The 21727-nt window shown below is 40.2% G+C and overlaps 1 protein-coding gene across 2 annotated transcripts in view; it reads left to right on the top strand.

Moving 5' to 3' along the window:
- Nucleotides 1–21727, top strand: part of PCSK5 (proprotein convertase subtilisin/kexin type 5) — a 456450-nt gene that overhangs the window by 308133 nt on the left and 126590 nt on the right. Inside the window, exons 17-21 of one of the 2 annotated variants that reach the window (XM_082614748.1) lie at nt 2466–2550; nt 6646–6743; nt 7175–7304; nt 7956–8071; nt 11260–13895. In XM_082614748.1, the coding sequence (XP_082470874.1) occupies nt 2466–2550; nt 6646–6743; nt 7175–7304; nt 7956–8071; nt 11260–11375 (545 nt within the window). In that variant the 3' untranslated portion in view covers nt 11376–13895. Of the gene's footprint in view, nt 1–2465; nt 2551–6645; nt 6744–7174; nt 7305–7955; nt 8072–11259; nt 13896–21727 lie in introns of those variants that run through there. The other variant, XM_082614749.1, reaches the window with a different exon arrangement.

A 21727-nucleotide genomic window follows, 5' to 3' on the forward strand; every position in this document is an offset into this window, starting at 1 on the left:
AAACAAATGAGACCTATCAAACTTACAACCTTTTGCACAGCAAAGGAAACCATAAACAAAATGAAAAGACAACATACAGAATGAGAAAAAATATTTGCAAATCATGCAATGGACAAGGGCTTAATTTCCAAAATATAAGAACAGCTTATATAACTCAACAACAAGAAAAACAGATAACCCAATCGAAAAGTGTGCAGAAGACCTAAATAGACATTTCTCCAAGGAAGACATACAGATGGCCAATAGGAAAATGAAAAGATGCTCAACCATTGCTAGTTACTAGAGAAATGCAAATCAAAACTACAATGAGGTACCACCTCACATCGATCAGAATGGCCATCATTAAAAAAGTCTACAAATAACAAATGCTGGAGAGGGTGTGGAGAAAAGGGAACCCTCTTACACTGTTAATGGGAATATAAGTTGGTGCAGCCACTGTGGAAGACAGTATGGTGGTTCCTCAGAAAACTGAAAATAAAACAACTATATGATCCAGCAGTCTCACTCCTGTGCACATATCCAGACAAAACTATAATTCAAAAAGATACAGGCACCCCTATGTTCATAGCAGCCCTATTCACAATAGCCAAGAAGACATAATGTTCATAAATAGATGAATGGATCAAGAAGATGTGTGTGTGTATATATATATATACGTATACACACACACACACATAATGGAATACTACTCAGAGCCATAAAAAAGAATAATGCCATTTGCAGCAACATGGATGCAAGCAGAGAACATCATGCTAACTGAAGTAAGTCAGAAAGAGAAAGACAAATACCATATGATATCACTTATATGTGGAATCTAAAATAAGGCACAAATGAACCTGAACCTATCTATGAAACAGAAACAGAAATCGGGAACATAGAGAACAGACTGGTGCTTGCCAAGGGGGAGTGATGGAGTGGGAGGTTGGGGTTAGCAGATTTAAGCTTTTCTACATAGAATGGATAAACAACAAGGTCCTACTGTATAGCACAGGGAACTATATTCAATATCCTATGATAAATCATATGGAAAAGAATATATAAAAAAGAATGTGTATTGGAAAAGAATATATAAAACAGAATGTGTATATATGTATAACTGAATCACTTTGCTATACAGCAGTAATTAACACAACATTGTAAATCAACTATACTTCAATAAAAATTTTTAGAAAAGGGATCAGAAATAAGTAGGATTCCCTGAAGAAAAAATTCAAAATTCTTTCAAGAAGGCTGAGCCTTGGAAAAGGAATTTGGTTCTAGATGGTAATATGATAGGATAAAAATAATTGAGAGAACCAGTTCTTTTGCCAGAGCCTGGAAGGTAGATAATTAAAGAAGGCTATTTAAACAATTACTTTGCTGATACAAGTGGTCTGTGTATCTTTCTCCTTCTATGAATTGCCTTTTGTTTTAATTTCCTCCTTCAATGAATCCATTTACATATAACATAGTGATTATGTATGATCATGACTAGCAGTAATTACCACCAACATATTTACAGTTCCCTTGAATAATGTCATTAACTCCTCACGACAAGCTGAGAGGTAGGCATTATTGTAATATTTAGTTAACAAATGGGAGAACAGAGACTGTGAACTTGCCCACTGGAAATGCTAAAAGCATAACACAAATCTAGGTCCTCTGGCTTCAGAGCCTATGCCATGTCCAGTAGTCTCAATGACACTATGAGGGGGAGATCATAGATTGTAAAGGACTTCATATTTCAGGCCAAGGGGCTCAGAATTGAGAAAGGAAATGGACTTCCAGGAGGTTCTTAGAGGGATCCATTAAAGCAGTGCTTCTCTGTGGAACCCTGAGGAACACCAGCTAAATAAAGAGCAGATAGAGAAGCCTATAGACAAAGCTTCATTCAAGTCTACATACGCATGAGGTTTGAATCCACTTGCATCAAAGGTATCAAGTCTCCAGCTGCTATAAAGTTTAAGACACTAAACAACCCAAGAAATAATCAACCCTTACCTTGCAGTCTTAAAAGCAAGTTCTCTTTTCTAGTGTAGTTCGTCCGAGTAGTCCTTAAAGCTGTGAGCACGGGGTCTACCACTCCATCCCTCAGCTGCTAGTGTTGCTTCTCAACACTTGCTAGTGACATTGCCCCAGCTTCATGAGTGAGATTTTCATCGTAGGAAGTTAGGAAACCCTGCTTTGGAAAGAGAATGGGAAGAAGAAAAAAACCAATAAACTATTTAAGAATTAAGTGGGCTGTAGTTCTCTTGTCTATAAAATGGTAGATATCACTAAGGTGTTACCCCATGCTATATAGTTCCTACCTGTATTTGGTTTGCTGAGAAGTGGTAGCAAATGCTAAGTCTGGGGCTTTTCCTACAGTTTCCAACTCAAGGCCATGTGTACTATAGCATACATTAGCAAACATCAGAACATATGCTTTGATGGAATCCAGTTGACCAAAATTGATTTATAACCTGTTACTTTTTCTTTTTTAACAGAGAAAAATCTTTGCCGGAAATGCAGTGAAAACTGCAAGACATGTACTGAATCCGACAACTGTACAGAATGTAGGGAGGGGTCAAGGTAAGAGAGTGAAGGATTTCATCAAGTAACACAGCCCAAGGACTTCTCAGTATAAATTAAAAAAAAAAAAAGTAAATAGATAACCCTTTTATAAGTCACCCTTGGTTTGACTCCCATTCAAATACTTGATTGCTATTTGCATTATCTCTACCATTTTATGTGAAAAAATGGATACCATCTTGGCTAAGGAAGGTTTATAAACCAAATAAAATTCCCTTTAGAAAAGATGGCTCAAATACAAGTAAATAAATGGCCATTTGAGAGGCCTGCTTCAGGCTTTTTGACCGGTAGTACATCAGTCAAGGATTACTGTGTAGGTAACACCAATGAATTATATTTAATCCCCATGATTCATTCCTCTGATGGTCGAAACTATTCCCTTATCTTTATTATTTCTCTCCGTATAGCCAATCATTCTCTTATCTTCAGCACCTCAGGCTGATTCCATTATGCTATGGTATGCACATAGATTTAATACCAAGGGATATTTTCCTTGAATGGATGAGACTTGCACATTGCTAAAGCCAGATAGTTGATAGATTCTTTGAGAGAATAACATGCAGCTCAAACGAACTAGGTATTCTCTTGATATCCTTAGAGAAGGTCAGATCATCCCACACTGAGTGAGGAGTTGGACTCTGGGTTTATTACATAGAGCTAGAATTGTGCTCCATTGCTTCCCTTTCAAGAATCAACAGTACCTCTATTTTCACCTTTGACCAGAGGTGAAATATGCAGGGTCCAGGCAGTTTTTAGGCAGGTAATTCTTTGCATTAATTAATAGTGGAACATCATTTTTATTTAGATTAATTGATTATCCATGGCTTTCTTTTTTTCCCCATAAATGCATTCAGTGTCAGTTTGCTTAGCACCTTTTACCTCAGGACTTCAGTTTTGTTAAATATCAGTCTGGTCGGCCTCCTACTGCTTTTTGTAGAAGGAGCAGATTGGCATAATGAAAAGAAGGAAGATAAATGTGAGCTCAAATCTTTCTCTGCCATTTATCAGCTGTGTGATTTTGGCCAAGTCACTTTGCCCCTCTTGAGCTCCGGTTTTCTCATCTATAAAATGGTGATAGGGGGGCTTCCCGGGTGGCGCAGTGGTTGAGAGTCCGCTTGCCGATGCAGGGGACACGGGTTCGTGCTCCAGTCCAGGAAGATCCCACATACCGCGGAGCGGCTGGGCCCGTGAGCCATGGCCTCTGAGCCTGCGTGTCAGGAGCCTGTGCTCCGCAACGGGAGAGGCCACAACAGTGAGAGGCCCGTGTACCACACACACACACAAAAAAGCGATAATAACCCCGATGTTGCTGGATTATAATAAGGATTAACTGTTAACATTTACAAAGCACTTATTCCAATATCTGATACTGAATTGGTCCATGAGAAATAAAAGATTAAGATTATTCTCTATATTTCTTAGGGAACATTTGATAGAGTAAGTTAACCAGTGCTCTCCAACAGAAGTATGAGAACCATATGTTATTTTAAATATGTCAGTAGCCACATTAAAAGGAGTAAAAAGATACGGGTGAAATTTATTTTAATAAAATATTTAATCAAATATATCCAAAATATTTCAACATGTAATCAATGTAAGACAATATAAAAGATAATTAGTGAGATCTTTTATATTTTCTTTGTTTGTAGTACCTAGCCTTCGAAATCTGCTATGTATTTCACCCCTAAAGCACATCTCAATTCAGACAATAATTTTTTATGAGAAATACTTGATCTGTATTTAGATTTTATAAAATTTAGTTGAAGTAGATCTTTATATAGCCAAGTTGCTCCACACTTACTCAACAGTTTGCCAATAACCGAATCAAGTGCCAATTTGTAAAATTTTAGAATGAAATTAACAAAAATAAAATAAAATGTTAAATTCTGTTCCTTGGCCACACTAGCCACATTTCAAGTGCTCCCGAACCATGGGTGCTAGAGCGTGTGGGACGGCACAGGTCTAACCTGGCTGGCTTATCCCAGAAAGAACCCAGGAGTTCACGGTACCAGGTTCGTTAGCCTTGCCACCCCTGTATTTTGGAACCAGCAGAAAGCATCATGGTTCACAGAGACTGCTCTGCTGCACGTCCCACTTAGTGCATTCCCTCCTCACACAGTGCAGCCTCTGTCTCCTGCTGAATAAGTGCCAACCTCAGAAGTAATGTCCTTTATTAGAAAAACGAGGCAGCTTTTTTAAAAGTTTGATAAGTTTTTTGGTAGTCCTGTTTCCTCCCACAAAAGGATTCATTTGATGCACTGTCGCCTTTTTACAGCTCTACAAAAAGGAAAGGGATTTTCTTTTACTGGCTTTTTAAATGACAGCTCTCTGGCCAGTAGAAGATCTATGAATGAAATACAGTTTCTGTCTCCTTGAGGCTCCCTGCGTTTTCCTTAGGGGTTTCTAGGGTTGGCCATTTGGCCTCAAGAGACCTGTAAAATTTTAAATACTGGCTAAAAACAAACAAAAATATCTATGCATAAAATACTAGAAGGAAATGGATTAAAATGCGAACAGGACTGTTTGGGATTCTTTTTCAACTACTTTGGTTTTTGGCCTTTCCAAATTTCTTTAAAGAGCATAGGGAAAAATAAATGTTACTTTTTTTAATAGTATGATCCATATTCAAAACAGTCAAGTAAGATGTGAATTGGAACAATATAGAGAAATATATTTTTTATAAGAAAATAGAAAGCATTTGACCCTGTTGCTTAGATACCCATTTTCTAGTATTGTCTATTGGGTGACATAGGATTATGGTAACAGTCTCACTATTGAGTTATTCCATGAGTAAAATTTGTATATTAAATATTGTAAATTTTATGGTTTTTTTTTTTTTTTGCGGTATGCGGGCCTCTCACTGTTGTGGCCTCTCCTGCTGCGGAGCATAGGCTCCGGACACACAGGCTCAGCGGCCATGGCTCACGGGCCCAGCCGCTCCACGGCATGTGGGATCTTCCCAGACCGGGGCACGAACCCGTGTCCCCTGCATCGGCAGGCGGACTCTCAACCACTGCGCCACCAGGGAAGCCCTGTTTTTAATTTTAAGCATCAGTCTGTAGACTATGAAAAAGCTCATAGCTGATAAAAATTAGAAGAAAAAAATACACATTCCTCATTTGACATTCTAGCAACTCATTAGGTAATGCCTAAGAGTGCTATTTAGAGAAAATATGACACAGATAACACCTAAAAAGACTAAATAATAGTATAACTAAGGAAAATCGAGATGTTTGGAGAAGCAGTAGTATAAGTAGATAATTTTGCCAAATTTTTCATTAGAGTTTAAAATTAATAAATCAAGCAATAAAGGCAAAAGTATATTAGAATTCTGTTGTTTTGACAGGAACCAATAGAAGAACTAAAATCAGAAACACTTAAAATCAAAAAAAGGCTCTTCCTGGGAGTTTGAGCTGGGGGTTGGGCAAGGATAGTTGTGCGCTTTTATTCAGCTGTAATTCATTTTACCATGTGTTCCTACTACATTTATAGTTACAAAACTACTTTTAAGTTTATTGTGTAGTACAGGGGTCCCCAAACCCCGGGCTGCAGACCACAGTTCCTGTTAGGAACTGGGCCGCACAGCAGGAGGTGAGCGGCAGGCAAACGAGCGAAGCTTCATCTGCCGCTCCCCATTGCTCGCATTACTGCCCCCCCTCCCCCATCTCATGGAAAAATTGCCTTCCACGAAACTGGTCCCTGGTGCCAAAAAGGTTGGGGACTGCTGGCATAGTAGGTCTAGGAGGTCTGGATATCAGGGAATTGGTAGGCATATTGTTAGCTAAGGTGATTGTTCGAGTCAATGAAATACTTTTTAAAACCTCCATGTTGTAAAATGTTAAGAAGAAATGTGTCAGCCAGTCTAATAATTAAGAGGAATGTCCCCAAAGCTTGCAGCTACAGACATAATTTTAGGCACAGAGAAGCATTATAGGCATTGGGATGAGGAAAAATAAAGACTACAGGGGCTATTTCCTATGCTTTGAAGCTTTGCCAAAGCCACTGGTCTCTGGGGGGAACTATATTTGTTACATATGGCATTGGGGAGTCATGACTTCTTTGCCTGATCACAGCAGTCTGTGTCTGTGTCTTCAGCCTGCAGGGATCCCGGTGTGCTGTTGCCTGTGAGGATGGACGGTACTTCAACGGCCATGACTGCCAACCCTGCCACCGCTTCTGTGCCACCTGTGCTGGTACCTTCTCTCCCAGTCCTCTTGTTTATTCTTCTGGCTCTGGTTTAGCTTTTGTTTACCTGTCTTTATCCATCACTCCTGCAAACCCATATGATATTTTTAAAATAAATGCTGGAGAAGCATGGGTCTCTTCTGATAACCATGCATGTATTCTCAGAAGTCAGTCATCAGTAGCCCATGCTCATTGAAAACTTAAATTTCCCAGTGATACCTCCTTTGCTTTCCAAAGAGATTTGATGTTGTTGGCAAATGGGTTCAAGGTAAAACTGGAGCATTATTTTTTCCAAAGAACATAAGGAAAAGCACAAATGTCATAATTATTAAAATTACAACCTATTAATGCCATTTTAACCAACTATGCAAGAAGCAGCCCATCATGCAACCTCTTCTGAGGTTTTGTTTCTGTCTTTGGCATCTGTTTTGCTTTTAAGGAGCAGGTGCTGGTGGGTGTATTAACTGCACAGAGGGCTACTTCATGGAGGATGGGAGGTGCGTGCAGAGCTGTAGTATCAGCCATTACTTCGACCACTCTTCAGAAAATGGATACAAATCCTGCAAAAAGTAAGTGGATCCACCCCTTAAGCCCTAGTGTTTGGCTACCGGGTTCCTTATTTGACTGCCTTCATAAATAATATGAAACAGAATTATTAATGAAAAATAAGGTTCAAACATTTACCTGTGGACACTGCTGAACCTTTAACCCAACTGATTTTTTTTTTTTTTTTTGCACCTCGGAAGAACTTTAAAACCTCTAAAGTAATATTTCTGTTTCAAGTGCATGCTCTCTCCCCTTTAAAATCATAGTCTAGGGCTTCCCTGGTGGCACAGTGGTTGAGAGTCCGCCTGCCGATGCAGGGGACGTGGGTTCGTGCTCCGGTCCGGGAAGATCCCACATGCCGTGGAGCGGCTGGGCCTGTGAGCCATGGCCACTGAGCCTGTGCTCCGCAACGGGAGAGGCCACAACAGTGAGAGGCCCGCGTACTGCAAAAATAAATAAATAAATAAATAAATAAATAAATAAAAATAAAATCATAGTCTACCTGCTAGGCTTTCTTTAATGTTGTCAAACCTAGCAGTTATTGTAAGAAAAGATTTTTGTGGCATCTTCAAAGGGAGAAGATTAAGTTTAAGACATTAAGAGGTTGGTAGCAAACACATCTTCTTCTGTGCCTGACGTGCAAAAGGATGATAAATTGTACATTCTCCCCTTAGATGTGACACCAGCTGTTTGACATGCAACGGTCCAGGGTTCAAGAACTGTACGAGCTGCCCCAGTGGGTATCTCTTAGACTTAGGAATGTGTCAACTGGGAGCCATCTGCAAGGATGGTGAGTACAACTGCTCGTTTTGATCTTCTGAGCAAAGTGTGATCTTTCTACGTTAAGGTCTAATATATTTCCACTTGAAAAAGAAACTATCAAGCGTGCCCCAGATAGGACACACCCAATATCTTGTTGGCGTTCATTCATCTCGAACTCCTACCCTCAATGGGTTTGGTTTTTTGGTTGTTTTAATTGCAGGAAGAACTAAAGCATCCACTAACCAAGTTGGCACTAGTCAATTTTTTTTTACGTAGTAAACTTGGTTCTTTACAACTTTAGAGTTTTGGGTTCACAGCAAAATTGAGCAGAAAATGCAGAGAGTTCTCATATAGCCCCTGACTACCCTACGCACATACACAAACACACACACAAACACTCCCATTATCCGTGTCCCTCACCAGAATGATATGGATACCTACATTGACACATCATTATCACCGAAGTCTATAGTTTACATTAGGGTCCACTCTTGGTGTTCTATGAGTTTGGACAAATGTATAAAGATAAGTATCCACCATTGTACTATCATACAGAACACCTTCACTGCCCTGAAAATCCTCTGTGCTCTGCCTGTTCCTCCCTCCTTCCCTCCCCCTGCCCAACCCCTGGAAACCACTAATTTTTTTACTGTCTTCATAGATTGGCCTTTTCCAGAATGTCATATAGTTGGAATCATACATCAAACACTAACTAGAAAAGGCTACCTACTGTATTTTTTCCAGTCTTTTGGCATATGTACTTTTCATCAGATTTTTAAAATACCCTCTACATGGAGTTTTGTATCTTACTTTCTGCACTAAGCATTAGATAAACATTATCCTATGTTTTCACGAAGTCTTCAGAAACTTCATTTTTAATAACAGCTTAATATTCTATCATGTGGAGATGCCACAGTTTATTGCCACTCTCCTCGTATTTGGATTGTTTATAATTTTGATATGTAAATAACAATCAAATGGTATCTGAATCTTTCATTAAGGTGTGATAGACAGGCATCTATCTAATGACAGAACCAACTACAGATTGGTTCTAATGTTAATGTTGGTCTATTTTTCTTTGCATTGCACCAGTGGTTCTCAATCAAAATGCCAGGACCCCAGACCTTCCCCAAAGGTTCATTTAAATTGGTCTTGGGGTACAGTTTGAGCACTGATAGCTTTAGAATCTTCTCAGGTATTTGTAATGTGCCGCCATGCCCCCTGACAATTTGGGAAATACCAAGTTCTATCACTTTTCTAGCCTCAGTTTCCTCATCTATAAAATGAATGAATTTAAATTATTCCAACTCCAGCCTTTTGTGAACTTTGACTCTCGATATAATTCATGCAGAGAGGGCCCTAAAATGTGTGCCTAAATTTTATGCAGACGTGCATCTCAATGATGTAGAAAGAAATTGTTTTGAACCGTCGTTGTTCTAAACATCTTTGGACTGTTAGGAAAATAAAAAACTATGCATTTGGAACAGTTTTCCCCGATAAAATCATTTCCCTGGGTTTAATCTTTGTCTTCTTTTGAATGGTTCCTCTTCTGGAAATTTCACAAGAGGCAGAAGAGTGCTGTGGTTGGGAGAATGTGGATTCAGGAGTCAGAATACTGTCATTCATATCTAGCCTCCAGACCTTGGGCAGGTTATGAGCTTTTCTGGGCCTCACTTCCCTCATCTGTAAAAATGAGAAGGATAATGCCGTCGACCTCATATGGTTATTCTACAACTTCCCGTTAGGAATCTGAAACATCAAAAAGATCTGAGCGTGCAATGGCATGCATAGGAACATTATTTATGGTCTCATATCCACAGAGCATCACAGATGACTTTGCATCTTCATAGCTTTTCTAATGTATGATTGATCTGGCAGGGACAGGCAGACCTGCTCAGGCTCTGTGTTCAAACTTTTCATGGCCAGGGCTAATTCTCACCACACAACATGGAGGTGAGAAGATTGAGGGATGGCACCCCAGGTACTATGTAAGTATCACCTTTTAGTTACCAGCCAGTGCTCCTTACCCTTACTTGAAAAGATGGTTCCCCTATATCTGAATATGATCAGAAGTTTTGTAAGTTAGTAACGGAAAAACTAAGGAAGATTTTTAAGTGATTGACACAAAAGATCCACTATGACTTGAAATTTTCACCCATAGCACTTGGTACCAGGCATTTCAAGGTTTGTGATGCTTTAACGGCTTTCCCTAAACCACAGTAAGCATGGAATAATTTATGCCAATGGCACTTTGGTAAAAGTGGAGTGTCAGGATTGCAGGCAAAAGTGGAAAATGAAGAACCATGATTTGTGATGAGTCCATTTTCAGGTCGGTTAAAGAATGAGATCATTGATGGCTCACCAGGCTTTTCAAATCACGTGGCAGTTGCATTCAGGGATGTGCTATTTATTTTCTTTCAACTGTCATATTTCAGTGATTCTAAGACATACTTTTTTAATATATTTTAACAGCTCTGGAATCAGATGCATCTTATAATTCATGGCAGCTTACAACTGCTTTTGATCCACAGGTTGATGTGACATAGTTGTCATCGCCTGTGACTTAGTCACAGATATGTCTAGTCAACTGAGTTAGGCACATGATCACTCCTACTTGTGTTGCATTTAATTGCACTTCATAATAGCTTGAAAAAGTTAAACTATTTCTCAATATTCAAAGGAAGAATTATTACATAAGCCCAGAAACAAAACAGCATGTTATATAAATTTAACTAATACTTTCAATAAGCATAAAACTAATATTCTGATAAGAGGCTATTGTGTCACCATTTAATATGAATTTTTTTCTTGGTAGTACTTAAAGTAGTGGTGCATCTGAAATTCAGTGTCTTGGATTCAGTGAAATATAGTATAAATGACTGTATACACTCTGCTCTAGGTAACTCCGAAAAGAAAAATTCCTTGCCTATATTATTATTGATTTCTAATTTATTCTTTTTCTAATCTTTTTTTTTCCTTTCATAAATGGATACCAATCACATTTACCATTGGACTGCAATATCTCTCCTTGAAAACAATGCTGTTGACTGAAATCACTTCGGGTGGACCAAATTTCTTCCTGTTGACTGCTCCTGAATGATCTCTTCCAATCCCCTCAATCTGCCTCTCTGGCCAATCACAACCTTCTTCCGCGTGTGTCCATCATGCTGCTCTCGTCCTCAACTTCCCCTCTCTCTTGCTGACTTCCTGGAAAAGCAACGGAAGAGTCCTGGGCGGAAGGAGGCTTCTGTATGCTAGTGAAAAAGAACAATCTGTGCCAACGGAAGGTTCTTCAACAACTTTGCTGCAAAACCTGTACATTCCAAGGCTGAGCTGCCATCCTAGATTTCTCTGTTCCTGTAGACTTATAGATTACTCCATATTATTATTAAAAAGAAAAAAGCAAGCAAAAAAAAAAAAAAAAGCAAGCCACCTCTCTCTTTCTTGCTGTCTTTTTCTCTCTCTCTCAAATTTGTGCAGGGAGATGGTGAACTGTTTTGTCAGAACTTAAATGGAAAAAAAAAAATAAACCTACAACAAGCCTACCTTTTATAACTGGGTGTTTAGTGCTAAACAGCCAGAACCACAGAGACAGTATTGTATGACCAAAGCATTTGATGCCAAAATTTGACGTTAAAGTAATGATTTGATTTCCTGCCCTGTTTTTGAAGGTCCATTTTTTTTCCTTTTGCATTTACTTGCTTGTTTCCCCTTTGAGATGCCTAAAAATATACCTTTCAAAAACATCACAAGAGCAGACATAGATCAAAATGAAACAGAAAGCTCCTGCATCCATCATTTTTCATGCTTGAGTCCACTGTTGGGGGAAATGGCAGAAAACTGGACCTAAGGGCATTAAGAACATCCCGCAGAGTTGTGTTCAGTGTCATTTGTCTTGGTTTTTCACAGTTGACCATTGATACTTTCCACACATAATTTACTTCATGCATTATGTGCTGGTTTTGGCATTATGCCCACTTGATAAGTCTGCTCCACTGGTTTCATCAGATAGACTTGCTGCTACTGGCTTTTCCATGGTAGATTCGGTTATTTCACATACAGCTGGTCAAATGGGATTGCTCTGCATAGTCAAAGTGGTGATGGACAGAACGCAAAGATTCACAAAATAGCTGAGACTGATCCAGCTCCCCCCAAATCCAGAGTGTTCACTTGTAAACCCTGCACAATCTCTCGGTGCTATTCAGCCATTATCCCCATAGCATTTTTTTTTTTTTAAGGCCATCAGAAATTCCATGTGTTGTAGTGGGAAGCATTTTGGATATGATGAAGAAAATTTCTTCCTGGAGTCAAAAGTTTCTAAAAGGTCCTGTATTTTTAAGAAATGGAATTTATTTAAATAATATTTAAGCTCGTGCCCAAGTTGGCCGGGCAACATTTTTCAATGGTGCTTATTAGAAGTTTTTTTCATCTTGTCATTTTAAGAAAATAAAACTGGAAATGGAATATGGGCAGCATGATTGTACCCTCCTGGTTCTGTTCTTTTCCCACTCTGTCCCTCTATAACCATGCTATGATACACCTGTCCACTGAATGTCACTGAGATCATCTGTTTTCTTGGAAATATCTTCACTGGTTTTCTATGACTCCCCAAACACATCCTGGAATCTAGCAGACTGAATTATGTGAAGACTGTTTGGATCAGTGGTCAAAAATGAGGAAACCTGATAGACCTTTTTATAACTCTGAGTTTCTCTGTTTAGGAGAGGATAGACTGATACCAAGTTTCTTCATGTTTCATATCAAAGCTCCATTGGTGACCTCATTTACTTTGAGAATGACCAGCCATCTTGCAAGCTTTAGGCTTCTGACAGCCTCACTTCCAAGATGTCACTGGCCTCACAGATGAGAAGAGGAATGATATCAATATAGGTTATCCTGGGAAGTGGATGCTAACTAAGGTCCCCATCCAAGCAGCAAGGTAGTAAAAAGCCTACCTTGAAAATATGCATTCCTAGACATCAAAGTTAACATTGAACCCTAGGTAAATAATGAGTATAAAGTCTAATGACCCTCTTAAGAGCACTGTAGTGATACTGAGTCACGTAATGACTCATATGTAACTAGGGAATCAACTGATTTTGTTGAGTAATTTTCCTCTTCATAACACTTCAGGCCCTTCTGACCCGAAGAAAGCAAGTTAGTCCCAGGTATGGCATGTAAAGTCTTACATTTAAAGGCACAGTCTCTAAGTGGACAAAAGCAAGTGAGAGCCTAAAGCAAGGTCAAGCAGATGGTGAAACCAGATTTGCCTGCAAAGAAATCCATTTAACTGAACCCACCCATAATATATGAGGCACAAAGTTACTATGAAGGGAAAAATAAAATGATGTCTGTGTTCTTAGACAAATAACTATCAATCTGACAGTCAAAATCATTGGGGTCTACGAACACATGTTCCATTTCTCACTGACCATGCAGGCACACATTGTGGAAATACTGGTTTAACTACTAGTGGTTATTGCCTCGTTTATCTACAGAATATTATTAACTAGAACATAATGCTTTCAAAGTTTAAGTTAATGTTATATATTATGTATAAATATATATATTCATAATGAGATATATGTAATGGATAGTACAAAGTTTGGAGACTTAACAAATGCTCTAACCTCTAGAGACAAAAGTCCTATCTTCTGTTTTCTTTTGTCTTTTGATTTTTCATTAGTGATCCATTGTTAAATCCAAATCCACTTTTACTGAAAAATACTGTACATGTGTAAAATGTTCAGTTGTTTTTTTGTAAAATATAGTAGAATGGTTGTAATTGATACTGGCCAAAATCAATGTTATTCCATATTTTATTTTTTCTATTAAATTAACCTAAGTTCCTGTTTATTTGATCTGTTCGTACCCATGTGCAAACATCTCTGAAAGGGTGAGGTCATGAGAAATTTCTCTGTTTCCACATAGATGCTGAATATGGAGGAAAGGGTGAGGTGAATGAACGATCTAAATAAAGTTGGGAAAAAGGGTGAGCAGAGGTGGGAACTGAAAAAAAAAAGAAAGTAACAGCAATAGAAGAAAGGATCAGTTTAGGTTTGGTCATGAATGTATGTTAAATCCCATTTTTAGTAAGCAGATTGTGAAAAAAATCTACAAAAGTTTGGTGCAGTTGCTATTGCATTGTACAGATGCCATGTACAGTGAAAGGGCCACCTGGACCTGCTCTTTCCCTGGTTTCCCCCAGGGCATGGACTACTGCATACCTGCCAGTGGGTGTATGGAAGGGTGGGGACCAAGGGGTTGGGCACAAAGAGGTCGGGTAGCAGGGGCAGGTGTGAAAGCTGTTATAGAAGATGACCTTGTTCAATTGGCTAATATCCTGTGTATCATTGTTAGTTGGCTGTATCCCTGGATGCCTAGAAGATGACTTTTCTAAAATCAATGTCCAGTACATGCCACAGGGTAGGACTGTATAATTAGCAAAAAACAACCATGGATTATAGATCTTTGTGAACCCTGCTTGAGATGGTCACTAGCCTTGAGAGTTCAATGCCCTGTCTTTTGCAAAAAGAAATGAGAAATCAACAGAAGTGACACACATATTGCGCTCCAATTAGGTTTAAAGATCTGGGGATACAAAAAGGTATAAGAGAGAGCTGCTGCCATGAAGTCCCACTACAGAAATGGAGAGACACTAATTTTATTGACCACTTACTATGTGCTGTACAATATGGGAATATAGAGTATATATATACTGATATAAATATATCCTCTTTTAAGTTTCACACAAACTCTAGAGCAGAGACATGTATTATCCTCTGTTTATACATGAGAAAGCTGAGGCGTATGGACTGAAATAAATTGATTGGGATTACATAACCAGACTCAGAATAATAAAAATAAAATTCAGTATTAAGACCATTAATACTAAGTAGTGAATTCTAAATCTCAGATGAATGAGACACTAAGTTGTTAAGTTCAGACAGGCAGAAATTCCTTTGAATTGGATTGGTCAGGCCGAGTTTCCTAGAGCTGTCTGGACTAGCATTGGTTCTTGGAGGATGGCTAAGGCTTAACTAAGCAGATGGGACTAAAGCAGGAGGAGCGTTACCAGTGAACTTGCTGCACAAGAGGTGTTCAGGGAAGCAAGTCAATTGTTTTAATGCTTTTTAATCTAATTAGCCTATTGCTACAAAGGATAGTGATTCAACATTTGATGGATCAGTCAAGAAGAATAGACATTTTTACACTTTCCAGAAGATGGATAGTGTGCCCATTCTTTTCAATTCCCACACCCATGGAAGACCTTGCTAATCAATATCCATCTGTGGACTAATCAGCGTTTTCTCACCTTTCACCCCAGTATTAGGGCCTTATCATCATGCTAGTGACCTGTCAGACGCATGGTTTTCCACCCAACAGTCTACTCTTCATTTTGAGGAACTTGCACACTGAGTGCTTCGTAGAGAAGGGCAGGTAGTTGTTGTAGTAACTACTAAACTAAAATTTCTCCATCGAGTGATCAACACTGGAGGCACGTCTGAGTATGGAAACAGTAAACACCCCATCCCCCTCACGTAGAAAGACTATCATGCAGCTAAAATGTAAGTGGACATGCATTCTCAACTGCTTTCATATGGTCATTCAGATTCACACAAAGGGCAATGACAGACAGCAGCTTGACGATTATGGAGAAAACTGGAGGCAACTTCTGCTGTGGCCTGGCCAGCTCAACACTGCCGCCTTCCATCTGCTGATACAAAATGGCAGCGGGAGCACAAAGGCCAGCTGCAGCCCGACCTCACCTGGCCCAGGCTGGGCCCTGGGCCCCGGGCCCCAAACTCAGTATGTGTCAATGACAAAGTATGAACCTGCTTCTCCTCCCTGGTTGACAACCATTTCCAAAGTTATTTTTGTTGCAAACCTATAAAATCTGAAATTCTCAGCAGAATACTTTGGAGCCATTGACAAATTTAGCAGGGCATAGCCAAGATGGACTTAATTTCACTGTGGCTCATTGGAGCAGCTTGGCAGTAGAGATGGGGCTGTAATCCATACAATCATGTCTCCTCTTCATCGTGAGAGGTGAAGATCTGGCCCAGAGTCAATTCCTGGGCAAGAAGGATGCAGTTGTGCAGCATCACTGAGTCTCAGAGGGCAAGTCTTGGACCTGGGAATGCCAGCAGTTCCTTCCTACCTTCTACCTGCAAGGGACTTAGAAGGATGTTTGACTGTCTTATTACTGAAAGATTTTCTTGCAAGATTTCTTCTCTAAAGGGCCACTGTTGGGTCCCCTGCCCCCAATAATTGCTGCAACTGTTGCTTTTTCAGGGCCAGGCATCAGGCAACAAAAGACATTTTGCATCCCCACTGCTAGAAGTTTCCAGAAACATTCCCTGAGGGATTGTAACACCCTTTTTCATTTTATAAAAGAATACATTATTTTAAGAATAGAGTGTTTTGAAGCTGGCAGAGTTCTACTAAAATGGCTTTACTTAATTTTGCACCCACAAAAGTCAGAGCGACCTATAGAAACTAACTTTCTGTTGCAAGATTCACAACAAGTCAAGGGTGTGGCTGAAACTCAAGCCCACAGCATCAACCTTCTACACAACACTGCCTCCTTTTTATGAGTACCATAGAGAAAACAAGTCCATATGTGTTGCAAGGCAGGGGGTAAGAGCCTTTTCCCAAGTGCGGATAGAAAGCACACTGTACCCCTGGACTTGGCTTTTTCTCCTTATGAGCCCAAATGAATTGCTTCCGTAAATAAACTTTGAGTCCCTGTCACATACCAAGCTCTGAGGTCCTTCATGCCCTCTTCAGGCTAATGGTCTAGTGGGAAACACAGATACAAAAATGCATGGTTATAATATGAAGCTATCCAATAGAGGGCTAAAAGTCCCTTGCCGTGCACGATAAGCTTTCCAAGGGCATCCAAAAATAACGTGAAACATTCAAAATAGAGTTGCCTTTAAAATGTGCAAAATCAAATGATATTTTAATTAAATATCTACAAAATGCAAAATGTCAAACTAGTCAACTGCAGCTCAAAACTTAAGGAATCACATATAATTAAACTTAATGTGGGATAAAGCTGAATTTTAATATGTTTGATATGATGTGGGACCCACAGAGGTAGGAGAACTTAGGATCTGCTGGGTTCCTAATTTAACCCTGCAAAGGAGGGAGAAATTCACTATTCATGGGGGGGAGGAATGTATTTATATATATTTCTGATCTCTTCCCTCAAGATTCCCACCTGTAGATCCAAATAGCTACTTGCTATTTCCCTTCAGATATCTAATAGACATCTCAAAATTAACACGTCCAAAATAGACTTCAGACTCACCAATCCCCTAAACATTATTATCACCAAGTGCCTCCCATCTCAGCAAATGGCATTAAAATACATCCACCTAAAAACCCATCCATCCACCATTTGCTCAAACCTGAAACCTAGAATTTCTCTTTTTTTTTCTTTTTTTTTTTTTTTTTGTGGTACGCGGGCCTCTCACTGTTGCGGCCTCTCCCGTTGCGGAGCACAGGCTCTGGACGCGCAGGGTCAGCGGCCATGGCTCACAGGCCCAGCCGCTCCGCGGCCTGTGGGATCTTCCCGGACCGGGGCATGAACCCGTGTCCCCTGCATCGGCAGGCGGACTCTCAACCACTGCGCCACCAGGGAAGCCCTAGAATTCCTCTTTTTCCGCCCCCAAATCCAATCCATGAGCGAGGTCCCATTAACCATACCTCCATGATATATCTCGAAGTGGTCTACTTCTCCCCATTCCATAGCTATAATCCTAGATCACACCACCATCCTCTCCACCCTAAACTACTGCCAGAATCTCCTAACCAGGCTCCCCACTTCTCTCCACCTCCTTTCCTCTTTTTTCTCTCCTCCCCCATCATTCTCCACACAGATAGCAGAGTTATTCTCCACACAGATAGCAGAGATAGCTATTACAACTACAAAATCTGATTTCACCTCTCCTCATTCACTCAGAATAAAATCTGAACTCCTTACCTGAGATCTGTCTGATCTCTTCTCATGCTTCCCTGCTCATCATATTCTAGTCATACTAACTTTCTTTTTGTTCTTCAAACAAAACTAGCTTATTTGTGCATCCAGACCCCTGCTCTTCACATGGCTGGTTTTTTCTCATCCTACAGGTCTTAGTTCAAAAATAGCTTCCTCGGGAAGCAGCTCCACACCTGCCCACTTTTTTGGTCTTTTCACAGCACGTACCACAAACATGACATTCTATCGTTCATTGACTTGTTTATTGTCAGTCTCTCCCTCAGCACTGCGACAGCTGGGGTTTTGCCCACCTTGTTCACAGCTGTATCTTACAGGTCTAGCACAGTGCCTTGCTTAGTAAATATTTGTGGAATGAATGCATAAAAAGGCGTCAGAGAGAAATGGCATGAGACATAAGCCTTGAAGGATAAGTAGGAATTTGTCAGTCAAAGAAGGTGAGGATGTTGGAGTAGGACTTGAGAGAGAGAGAGAGAACCGGTACAAAGGCACAAAACCATCAAAGGGCTTGTGGACTGAGAGGCAGGGAGTGGGTAGGGTGGGCAACTGAAGGGAGGGAATGGGAAGACCCCGGAGGTCAAGTTGCAAAGGGCTAGGAGGGGCTATTGCCCTTCCTCCACCTCCTTGTCCTCGAAGTCATCAACCCTCTTTTCAGAGAGGCTAATTGACTTGCTCAAGGACCACATCAAGTCAACTAGTGACTTCCTGCCAACAAATTCGGGAGGCATTCAGTGAGACAGAATGCTGAGGAGGCTGTAATTTGCTTCAGTCCCCAGGGGACTGATGGCTGCACTGAGCCAGCTAAATGAAAGGACAGGGTACTAAGCAGAGCTCAGCTGTCAGATTAGCTCACATGAGAGAAGGCAGCCCATGGCTTCTCTTCCCTGGGATGTCCATGGCCAGAGCAACAAATTTGGTAAGGCCTGTTTGCAAGGCCTGTTTGGGGACAAGGGCTGGCTCAGAATCTTCTTTTCCTTCTAAGAGAAAACCCCTTGCCCTCTAAACTGTCATTACCAGAGATGAGTAAAAGGAAAGAAAGTAATATGTGAGCAACTCCCTTTCATAACAACAGAAACAGTAACTCCCATATATGGAGTACTTTCCTATGTGCTAAGCACTGTGCTCAATTCTTTATATGAGTTATTTCATTCGATATTCCCAATAGCCTGACTTTATTGTCTTTTCACAAATGAGAAAGGAGATGAGGTAAATGCCTAAGGCACCCCAGTGGTTAAACGGAAGATCTGGGATTAATTTAAATCCATACGATCTGATATCAGAGTCTCCAAGGGAAATATAAGAGCCAAGGAAGATGTCAAAACAAACTTCAGGCCGTGACCGTGGAGCTTGCATCAGAATTGTATATGTTACCTGACAACGTCAGGTCCAGGGTCCACACTGTCTCTTGTGAATTGAGCAACATCCACCCAGGACTACTCAGCACACTATGGCCACATAGTGCTTTGTGTGACCAAGCTAGGAGTGAGTGAATTTCAATATCATCGTGAGAATTAGTAGCAACCAATGGGCCATCTGGGCAAAAGAAATCAGAAAGGACCTAAAGGAAATGAGGCAGTGGCTATTAAGAAATGAGGATGTGATGTTCCCTTTCATGCTAATTTTTCTTTGTCTTGGAAGCCATCATTTGCATACTCTAGCCTCAGATGAAATGAAGATGAAATAGAATGGAGATATGGGGAACACACAGAAACATTACAATACTCAAAATCATAACATAATACAAATTCCATGAGCTCCTTTGACTAATCTAGTAAAACATAAATTCTTCTCAGGTGATATTAAACAGGATTTTCTTGACACTCATATCCATAACTGTTACAATATAATAAAAGCTAAACTATCAAGAAAATGTAAGGCTTTTAATCATGTATAGGAATGTGATTTTTAATTGACTTGTATCATGAGAAGAGCCACAGATATGACAGGAACCATGAGTCATCTTGACCATCTTCCCATGATCATTCCCATATCTGATCCATCAGCAAATCAAGACAGTTCTACCTCCAACATATGTCTTTGATCCAGTTTCTGTCCTTCACCTGTACTGCCACCATCCTTGTCTACACCAACTTGGGTCAAGCTACTTCCCACCTGGGCTGTTGCAACACCTCCTAACTAGCCTCACTGAATGCACCCCTTGTGTCCACACTCCAACATGTCCTCATCTACTTCCTAGAATCTATTCTACATAACAGCCAGAGTGCTCTTTCTAAAAAGTCAAAGCTCACATGAGACTCTGCTGTTTAAATCCCTCCCATGGCTTCCCATTTCACCCAGGAAAAAGTTGAAATTCCTTTCCCTGGTCATGAAGGCCATGGTCAGTCTGACCACCCACCTCTCGAAAACTCATCTCGTGCCATTCTCTCCCTTCCTTTATATTTTCTAGCAACACTGACTTTTCCTGATTCCTCTATTCTGCTTTGTAGGCTAGAACTTTCCCACATGCCATTCTCTGTACTTTAATGCTATTCCATCCCTAATCATCTATATCTGGCTAGCACATTTATTATCTGGGTCTCAGTTTAAATGTCATTCTTCATTTCCTGATCCTTCTAGACAAGGTTAGATCTCCTTATTATAAGCTCTCATCCATGCCTCTACTTTACTTTCATATCAATTATATTACAAACATCTAGTTAGTTGTAGGAGTATCTGTTTGCTGTATGTGATTCTCAGTACAAGGTTTGTTCCATGGGGACAAAGTCTGTAAATGTCTTACATCTCATGAATCTAGCAAAATGTCTTTCATAGAGTAGGTACTTGATAACTCTTTGATCAGTAGTAGATGAATAAGTCAATAAATGAATAATTGAGTAAATAACCATTTACTCAGGAAATTGCCCTGGACCAGTTATTGGTATAACTAAGTTCTAATCTTGATTCTGTGTAACTTCAGTATAGCCCTCTATGTGTCCACCTCAGTTTCCCCATCTTCAGCATCATCCCTATAAACCATTCCAGCCCTTCTGCTCAATGAAAAGGGAAAATCCCAGGAGATTTCATGGAGATTCTATCACCAGCCCTAAAACACATACAAAGCCTTTGTCACACACTCAGTAAAGCTAAAGCTAGGACCTTGGCACTAAAAGCGTGCAGCTGGGAGTTGGTTGGTGTGGTGACAGAGTTCTAAAGTGTACCGCCCAGATTCCCATCCATTCATTGCTGTGAAGGGACTTTGCAGATGGAATGAAAGGTTACTATCAACTGACTTTAAAATAAGGAGATTATTCCTGAATTATCCATGTGAGCCCAAAGTAGGTCAGAGGGACGTAGTAGAAGGAGACAGAGAAGGCATGAGTCAGAGGAGGGGATCAGAGAGATTCGAGATGAGAAAAGGATTTGACTCAGAGTTGCTGGCTTTGAAGAGGCAAGAAGGAAGCCATGAGCCAAGAAATGCATGCAGTCTCTAGAAACTGAGAACAATCCCCAGCCAACAGGTGACAAGGAAACAGGGACCTCAGTCCTGAACTCTGCCATCAATTTGACTGAACGTGGGGCAGATTCATGCCCAGAGCCTCCAGAAAGGATGCAGCCTGAGACACATTAATTCCAACCTTTTAAAACCAGGAGCAGAGAAGCAGCTGAGCCACACTGAGCCCAGACGACTGACCTACAGAATGGCGAGAAAATAAATGGGTGTTTTGGTAAGCCATAAAAGTT

This window comes from Mesoplodon mirus (genome assembly GCF_964341445.2).
Source record: "Mesoplodon mirus genome assembly, chromosome: 1".
Classification (NCBI taxonomy): Eukaryota; Metazoa; Chordata; class Mammalia; order Artiodactyla; family Ziphiidae; genus Mesoplodon; species Mesoplodon mirus.